The sequence below is a fragment of the Petromyzon marinus genome, chromosome 43, assembly GCF_048934315.1.
Source record: "Petromyzon marinus isolate PM22_M1 ecotype Great Lakes invasive population chromosome 43, UKy_Petmar_22M1.pri1.0, whole genome shotgun sequence".
NCBI lineage: Eukaryota > Metazoa > Chordata > Hyperoartia > Petromyzontiformes > Petromyzontidae > Petromyzon > Petromyzon marinus.
This window is the reverse complement of record NC_133709.1, coordinates 17,457,150-17,466,364: the sequence shown is the minus strand read 5'-3', so window position 1 is coordinate 17,466,364 and position 9,215 is coordinate 17,457,150. Positions and strand designations below refer to the sequence as shown.

Genomic DNA, 9,215 nt, shown 5'->3' with positions numbered 1-9,215 from the left:
ACCCGCTCACCACGCTGCAGATCACAAAACCCACTCGCCACACTGCAGGTCACAAAACCCACTCACCACGCTGCAGATCACAATACCCACTCACCACACTGCAGGTCACAAAACCCACTCACCACACTGCAGGTCACAAAACCCACTCACCACACTGCAGATCACAATACCCACTCACCACACTGCAGGTCACAAAACCCACTCACCACACTGCAGGTCACAACATCCACTCACCACACTTAAAAATTAACTCCCATCAATTATCTTTTTCCCTCCAAGTTTCTTACAGCAACCTCGTGCTCCATTCAAGGCCTGTACACGACACTTACAGACCAGAACCTCGCAAAAGCCGCGAGTCACCGCCGATGCCGGTATCTCCCCTATGGGGGGATAGGAAGCCGGAAAAACAAAAACCGGCGCTAAAAGTCTACAGACAAAACCTGGCAAGTCCCTACTCAACCGCTCTGCAGCAAACACCGGCTTTCATTCCGAGCGGCGTTCACGGTACGCGAGGAACGGAGGCAGGAAGCGAACCACGGGACTCGATGGGGGGGCTTTATTGGTGGTGTGGGGGGGGCGCTGTGGGACCCCCGCCGCTTCACTTGTCCCCGGGCTGCGGCTGCTGCTGCTCCGGCATGGAGCGGATGATGTCCGAGTCACCTGGAGCATGGACGAGACGCGCGCGGGGGGGGGGGGGAAGACACGGTGGTGAGGGAGCCACGGAAGTGGGGGACAAGTGGGGGAGACGGGGTGGGAGAGACGTGGGCGAGGGGACACAGGGGGGTAGATAGACAAGGTTAGCACGCACGTGGCACAATCATCACTCATTGGCCACAACGGTGCAGTCAGGGTTTAAGTTCGCCACATTTTGTTCAACTACTCCACCAAAGAGACTCAATTGGGAGCACTCAAAGCCATCACCACCCCCTCCCCGACAGCGAAAACCTGTTCAGGCCCCTCCTGAGAACAAGAGTCGCGAGACTCGGCGAGGCTTTCTCCTGGGTCAGGCAAGCGGCATGACAGTAAAAGTGTAAAACGACTCTGCATTGAATGGCGCTGATGGCGTGGAGCGGGAGGAGTTGTCCGGACACGCACGGCAGCTGTGGCTCCCTTCGCATGGTTGGCGAGATGTTAACTACCTCACCTGGTATATAGGGGGTCGTGGGGTTCGTTCCCGACCCCAAAATCTGTTATGTTTGCGTGTTTCCCTCTCCCCATGGTCGCGTGGATTTTTATTACGGGTTCTCCAGTTTTGTCCTCCAAATTTAGAATCAACATCACGCGTTTAGAGTGTTATTTGGCTGCTGCTATAAATTTCTACACAATATTGATAAGCCGCCACTTCGATTGCGGCCAGGGCCGACCGTCGGGCAACGAACGTTACCCTCGCGTGGTTGCGCTGGTAGAAGTGCTGCCCCTACCAGGGCGGACCAGAGGTCATTCTCGTATGGTAGGGCGGGGGTAATGCTGCCCCCTACCGGGGTGGACCAGAGGTCACTCTCGTATGGTCGGGTAGGGGGTAGGGGAAGTGCTGCCCTCTCCTGGGGCAGACCAGAGGTCACTTGAAGGATCTCAAGAAGGTAGCTCCGTGAGATCCGCTTTCTGCGCCGCTCTGCCTGAGATGTGAATTGTTTCTCTCTCGTCACGAGACGAAAACAAAAAAACACCATCGGTGGAGGAGGAACGTGAAAAGAGACAAGTAGCAATATGGCCATAGAGACGACAGCTGGACAAGCCGACCCCCCTCCAACTGTGGCACGTTGCGCAGCGGCATCGGTCAGAGACCCTCTCGTCTCCTCTGTTCGCACCCCATCACTCGCACCTCAATTCTTCTCATCAATTTCATGCACGATCACTTTTTCGCGGAGAGTTGGACAAACATCACAGCCGTCGCCTTCCCCGCTTTTCTGCAGTTTCCGGCGACTCAAAATCACTCTCTCCTCCCTCTCACCGTATCATTCTCTACCCCCTGAATCATTGTCTCTCTCCCTCTCACCGTATCATTCTCTACCCCCTGAATCATTGTCTCTCTCCCTCTCACCGAATCATTCTCTACCCCCTGAATCATTCTCTCTCCCTCTCACCGTATCATTCTCTACCCCCTGAATCATTGTCTCTCTCCCTCTCACCGAATCATTCTCTACCCCCTGAATCATTGTCTCTCTCCCTCTCACCGTATAATTCTCTACCCCCTGAATCATTGTCTCTCTCCCTCTCACCGTATCATTCTCTACCCCCTGAATCATTGTCTCTCTCCCTCTCACCATATCATTCTCTACCCCCTGAATCAGTCTCTCTCCCTCTCACCGTATCATTCTGTACGCTCTTTGAATCATTGTCTCTCTCCCTCTCACCGTATCATTCTGTACGCTCTTTGAATCATTGTCTCTCTCCCTCTCACCGAATCATTCTCTACCCCCTGAATCATTGTCTCTCTCCCTCTCACCGAATCATTCTCTACCCCCTGAATCATTGTCTCTCTCCCTCTCACCGTATCATTCTCTACCCCCTGAATCATTGTCTCTCTCCCTCTCACCGTATCATTCTCTACCCCCCGATTCATTGTCTCTCTCCCTCTCACCGTATCATTCTGTACGCTCTTTGAATCATTGTCTCTCACTCTCACCGTATCATTCAGTACGTTCTTTGAATAATTGTCTCTCCCTCTCTCACCGTAAAATTCTCTACATTCTTTAAATCACTCGAAACTCCCACCAAATCATGTGTTTTAGTTTATCCTTCCCTCAGTACCTCCGATTAGCACGATGCAAAAGAAGTTGAACATACGTTCCCTTAGGAACCATATTCTCCATCCCTATTATCTCTCCGACTGCGAACACGAACCGACCTCTTCACAAATGTGTTCAAACCTTTTCAAGCCACTTCACCAGGTCTCGCACGAACCTCTCGGCTATCGTATCATTCTCTACACACTTTGAATCATTCTGTCTATCTCCCTCTCACCGTATCATTCTCTACGCTCTTTGAATCATTCTGGACTCTCCCTCCACATTATTTGTGTTTAGTTTTGTTGTCCTTCCCCCGTGCCTCTGATGAGCACGGTTGGCTACGTACGATGCAAAACAAGTTCAACATACATACACTCTAATTAATCACTCTTATGAATCACTCCCACAAACCAATCTCTTATCAATAATTCTCTCCCTCCCAATTGTTCCGTCTCTGACTGCGATCATGAACCGAGCACGTCACAAATGTGTTCATTCGTTTTTCAACCACTTCATCAGGCCGGGCACAAACCTCTCATCACCACCCGTGCCCCCCCACTCACCGGGGTCGATGATGGCGAGCGTACACACGCGGTAGTACTTTCCGCACGCCGTGCCCATCTCGATGTTGTTGCCGCTGTAGTGGTGGACGCCCGTCTTGGCCAGCATGGCGTAGTACTCAATCTCGGACTTCCTGCACGCAGCGGTAGGGTGGGGGGGGGGCAGTCAGAACCTCGAGAGACGCTGGCCGGGAGTCACGACCCAGGAGCCACGGCCCGGGAGCCTCGAATCGGGAGCCACGGGCTCGGAAGTCAGAGGCGACATACGCACGTGTGGAGGGGAGTCATCATCACCACCACCACGATCCATGAGCAGATAGCCCCTAGAATAGGTGTGTCCACTGCATATTTCGTCATTTGTTGTTTTCATCTTCTTTGGTTCTTTCGGTAAAGTCACGTAGAATTCTCATTCTGAATCATTGCAGTCACGAAAGCTTTAAATCGAAATTTGTTGTTTTCACTTTCCTCTCTGACTATGGAGTGCCAATATGGATCAAGTTGTGGCCACATCTTTCAAGCACCAATCTCTTAATGTCGTCATCGTCAAACCATTATCTGTCAAGGTCCTCCCTCTTTCCCGTTCCTACAATATTTGTTCCCATCCAAACAACCACACTTTTAATGTACTCGTTGTTGTCCATTCTAACCTATGTGACTCCACACAGTGCCAAGTTTCCTTCTCATCACTGTATGAGGAGGGGGGAGTAGCAATAAGCTATGAAGCTCCGTCCGAGGTAACGGCCAGCACCCCGAGAACTTTTTCATCCAGCAGCGGCATCGACGGAGGGGTCCGGTAGGGAGACAACCATGCACACGCGGAGCCGAGGGGCCCGAGCGCTGTTCGCCACACACCTCAGTGCCGGGCAGTTGTTGGCGAGCAGCACCAGCTTGGCCTTGCCTTGCCGGATCATCTTGAGTGTCTGTCTGTAGCCCAGGCAATATTTGCCACTCTTCATCACCAGCTGGAGTCGCGAGTTGATGGACTCGATCGCCTTTTTCTGCACGCAAGGGAACAACGACGGCAGCGATGACAGGACTGACGCACCACAGGACACAGCAGCACAGCGACGGACACCCAAACGCCATCAACGCCACGCCAGCAGTGCTACCAATGCAAAAGCGCCAACACACGATGTATGGATAGTAGAACCCCCCTTAACGCCCATACATAAATGACTGATCGCTTAACGACGGGCCTCCATACAGCCCAATGTGTAGTGTATAGTAGTGTAGGGCCTCCATAGAGGCCAATGTGTTCGCTTACCGACCATTCCCGTATTAACGATGGGCTGTTGTAGGTACAGTAAATATTAATTAATGCATTAACAGTGTTACTTTTAATATGTGCTTATGTTGTATAAAAATTATGAAGTAAGTTTTTTTGGGTGAACCAATTACCGTCGTTACTACTGTATGCATGCCAAACTTCTTTTGCACCAATCATAGCCCCCAACCATGCTAATCGGAGGTGCGGAGGAAGTACGACAAGCTAAACACAAAACAGCATCAACCATGACCAACGACCACCATCAACCTCTCACTCTCTCCCCCTGTCTCACTCTGCTCCCCTCCCTGGTGGTTGGGCGGTAAACTGAGTGGCTCGCAATTCATTGGAAAGTTGCTTTGTCAAGTTCAAAACTTGTCTGTGGGGTGCTTGTTGTCTCAGCAACGCATCCCTTTGGGGTCGATAAAAAACATCGGTATCAGTGTGAGGGAAGTCAACAGCAGTCGTCTAAATGGATAAGACTCACCCCCCTGTTATAGTAATGCTTCATCCATGTTTATCAGGCAAACTTGATCACCCTCGCAGCAGCAGCGGCGCCTTCTGGGCTAACCATCGAACAAAGACGATGGTGGTCACCGCATCGCGCAGCGTTTTCAGATGCGCTTCTGCGGCCGTCTGTAACGGTCTGCCTTCCGATATTAGGAAGCCACTGTGAGCTTTGCAACTTATTAAAATCGTCATCTAGATTGAAACGCATTTCGAACTGCTTGTTTGTGTTCAGTTTGTTGTCCTTCCCCTGCACCTCCGATTAGTGCGGTTGGCTACGTATGGTGTTAAAGTTCAACATACATACTTCATGGTGGTGATGTTGATAATGCGGCCGTCTGGAATGCTCTTCCTTCCGATATTAGGAAGACACTGGGAGCTATGCAACTTTTAAATCATCGAGATCGACAAACTAATTTCTTTAGAACTGCTTGTTGGTGTTGTTTAGTTTGTTTAACATGTCATAGGCATTCGCAACCAATATCATCCATAATACAGGTTTTTTGGGTTAGAACGTGTAAATGTGTCGTTAAACCCGCCACCACCCGACAGCCAATTAGTAAGGTGTGTAGGGTGGTGACTAACACTGCATCTCCAATTTGCACGGTTAGCTACATTCGGTGTGAAAGAAGTTCAACATACATACTGCCCATAGACTAACAGTGACAATCGACTAACACTGCACCTCCGATTTGCACGGTTGGCTACGTGCGGCGCAAAAGTTCAACGTACACAATTAAATGCAGAATTCCCAAAACTGCCTTTAGAGCTATGAAAGGGAGACTGAGTAACAACCGAATGTTCTTCGAAGAGCAAATCACCTACATTCTTCCTGGGTAAAGCGTGCTAATAATTACCGGATAAAGCAGTCAGATTCAAGTTAAGTGGTCATTGGCTTCTGTCAATCCTGCCTCAATTTCACTTGATCAGAGGCAGCGGTGGCTTCATCAATCCCCTGCATGGCCAAGCCTCTCTCCCACCACCCCCACTCTGCCTTCACCAACCCGAACTGTGTGACAAGCACGGGTGAAGTATGGTCAAATAATCCCCACGACTCGCTCCGGGTGAGGGGTCCTTCACCCAGCAGTGCATTGACGCGGAGAGAATGCAGTGAGCGGCTCTGAGCACATCCGGCCCCTACCCTCTCGGATATCTTCCGGGAAACGACAACTCGCGCAAACCTCGTCACGTGTCTCTAACCCTTTCTCGCATTGTGAGCAATATCTAAATTTGCATTCAAGTAAGGGCCGGTCGACTGAACTATATTGCGTGGCTATTTTTCACAAGTCACCTGACCAAGTGGCTTATCATCATGTGATGGAAAAAAAATAAACTCCGGAGGACTCCGGAGAAAAATCCACACGACCGTGTGGAGAAGGAGAGAGATAGACACGCAAAGTACAAATATACAGGTGTTAGGGTCGCGAGCGAACCAACAATCTCCTGCATACCAGGACGAGGTAGTTAACATCTCGCTACCTTTCACTCAAAAGCCAAGATCCATCCACTGCTGGATATTAAGCCCCGACCTCCCCCACCAAGCCCCGTCGCCTCTCAGGATCCGGCGAGGCAACAATCCATCCAGCACACGCGCCGACACCGGGCTCATTTTCACCGCTCAATATCCGCGGTGGAGTTTGGGTTTAAAAAAAAATTCCAACAAGTTAACTGCACTGTAGTAGTAGCAGCAGCACTGGGTTGCGGAGATGATGAACCGGGGAGGCAACCCAGAGAGAACCATCGCAAGTTCTGGGCAAATCCCCATTCCACAACTTCACGAACCCGCACCGACCGACATGGCCTTCATCCAGCAGTGGATTGACAAACATGATGTAGGTATAGTGACGGATTTAATAGAATGCTCGCTGTCACGTCTGTTTCTATTTGCACCGTCTTCAGTGGGGATACGGCGCGGAGGTGCCCAACGTGGCGGACTGAACCACGCGTCTGTCTGCATTCACAGCGACCATCCCGAGACCCCGGGAACACTGAACAGCTCTAAACTATTTTAAATTTCACCAGGAAATGCCCAGAGGCGCACAGCTCTTTATTCAGAAGCGACCAGGCCGTCACAACTGATAGTGGCTTATCGTCATCGTGTGGAAATCTATAGCAGCCAAATAACCTTAAGGGCGTGGTGATTCTAAATGTGAAGGGGAAAAAACCAGAGTACTCGGAGAAAAATCCACGTGATCACAAATATACAGCAGGAGGCGTCGGGATCGAACCCACGACCACCTGTATACATGGCGAGATAGTTAACATCTCGCTACTTCGGGCACAGACGCAGAGGCGGAGACGCGAGTGAATATTCGGGGACCGCCGCTTGTGGAGATCTTGGTACGAGGGTGGTGAAGACAATGGTGGGGGAATCAAGACCCCGGTGACTTAGGGGTGGAGGGGACCCTGGTACCACCACCATGACACGGAGACGCGGGAGATACCCGGGGATGAAGACCTCTCTGATCTATGGGGGGGGGGGGGGGTGTGGAAACATCCAACGATACACGGGGCGGAGGCGCTAGCTAGGGCCGCCAGGGAACACGATGGCTGAAGCCCCCGGCGCTAACTTGGTTACAGGTGCTTAAAAGATGCCGATAAACAAGGGGGACCGAGTGTGTGTGGGACCCGGGCTAACGAGGGACAGTGCGCTGGGGAGAAGTGAAGAGGGTAGAGACACCCGAGACCACGGGGCTTCCGTGGCAAAAGTCTCAAGCGACCACGCGGAGCTGGTTTCTACGCGGGACCCCCACGGGTGGCGGACACGTGGGTAGGCCGCAGGCTTTTTCCGGCCTCGCCTAGCCGACGCCCCCAAGCCCGCCTCGCGGCAACTCACCGTCTTTTTGGCGGACATTTTCAGTGAGCGTCAAGTATCCGTCCGCACCTGCAAGGTGACAAAAAAAGGATGCGGAGGCTGTGTTAGGGGGGTAAAGTTTGTCGCGTGAGGGTGAGGTGTTGCGCCGAGTACGCGGTGCGAGTCTCACCACGGAGCCGCTAATGCTGCTGCCTCAAGATGGCGAGAGGGGGGAAGAGAGAGAGCTCCCGGCGTGCACCGCGACTCCCCCCCCCCTCCCACGTCGCCAACTCTCGCGAACTTCGCGCAATCCCACCCCAACCCCTTCCACCGCCGCCAGCTCTCGCGAGACTCGCGCCACACCTGCCCCCCACCCCAAATATCGCGAGAGTTTTTTGGGTAGCGTTGAAGGGAGGGGAGGGCTGAGTGTCGATGAATCGATTAATTTTAATCGAAGGGTATGTGAGTCTAAGAATTGATTATTAAAGACGCCTAGCAGAATATTTATACTTGGAGGAATCCGATGGGCCAAAAAGCTCTTCTTTTTAAAAAGATGTCCAATGTGGTCACGTAGATCAGAGACGTTACAACAACAAACAAAACAACACGACACGAGTACAAAGTATAGGATAGGTAAAATAATCACTTAAAAAAAACTAAAACTATATATTTTTTGTAATATTACCACGCAAATCCGCACTGGGGGTATTAACTTGTTTTTTTCAGAAGCGACCTGGCTATCACAAATTATTCATAGCTGTCACAACCCGCGTGGTTTACTCCGTATTCTTAAACAGGGAAATTGAGTTTGCAGGTCCATACGGCGTACAGCCGTTTCAATACGGGCAACATTAAAATTGTCTATTTGTTTGTCCAGAATTCATGTTTTTTTTGGGTTAGATCGCGTAAATATATCAATGTGTCGTTTATATATTTACGCTGTCTCAATGCATTCTTTCACAACCGTTATAATGCACCCCCCCCCCCCCACTCGAACCTCACGTCTGCAATATTCTTTCGGTCTTTTGCATTCTGACCACAAGTATTGTGGTTAATGCAGACATAATTAGCCGAGGTATTCCTAGTTCTGCGATCTGACATTTACTTGCAAATTCCATCTCTAGCCCCGCCCACTTACCCTTGGGTTGTACCCATCTCAACCTTTATAACCTTTGGCTGCAGCAGCTCTCTCGCTACATTTCTTCCTGCCTCAGCAGTCCGCCTGCTGTATTTTTTCACCTGAAGACGATTCCTTGTGTTGCGATCGAAACGTCGTGCTGTTTTATTATTTTATTATTTTACCTATCTACGTGACTTTACCGAAAGATCCAAAAAATATGAATTCCTGCAGTCGCGACAGC

At 50.8% G+C, this 9,215-nt stretch overlaps 1 protein-coding gene across 1 annotated transcript; it reads right to left on the bottom strand.

The window, feature by feature from the left end:
* Window positions 1-534: 534 nt before the first annotated feature.
* On the bottom strand, window positions 535-8,167 carry RPL30 (ribosomal protein L30). The gene is made up of 5 exons (XM_032980158.2): window positions 8,045-8,167; window positions 7,897-7,944; window positions 4,142-4,287; window positions 3,293-3,423; window positions 535-660 (listed from the first exon to the last, which is right to left on the bottom strand). The coding sequence occupies exons 2-5, from the start codon at window positions 7,912-7,914 to the stop codon at window positions 599-601; spliced, it is 357 nt and encodes a 118-aa protein (XP_032836049.1). The 5' UTR covers window positions 7,915-7,944; window positions 8,045-8,167; the 3' UTR covers window positions 535-598.
* Between the last annotated feature and the right edge of the window lie 1,048 nt (window positions 8,168-9,215).

What these genes read in the sequence shown, in the direction of transcription:
- RPL30 (XM_032980158.2), bottom strand. An exon ending in AACAACTGCCCGGCACTGAG is followed by an intron (nt 3,424 to 4,141) that starts GTGTGTGGCGAA and finishes CGCTGCGTGCAG; the next exon opens with GAAGTCCGAGATTGAGTACT. An exon ending in GCTCGCCATCATCGACCCCG is followed by an intron (nt 661 to 3,292) that starts GTGAGTGGGGGG and finishes TCCATGCTCCAG; the next exon opens with GTGACTCGGACATCATCCGC.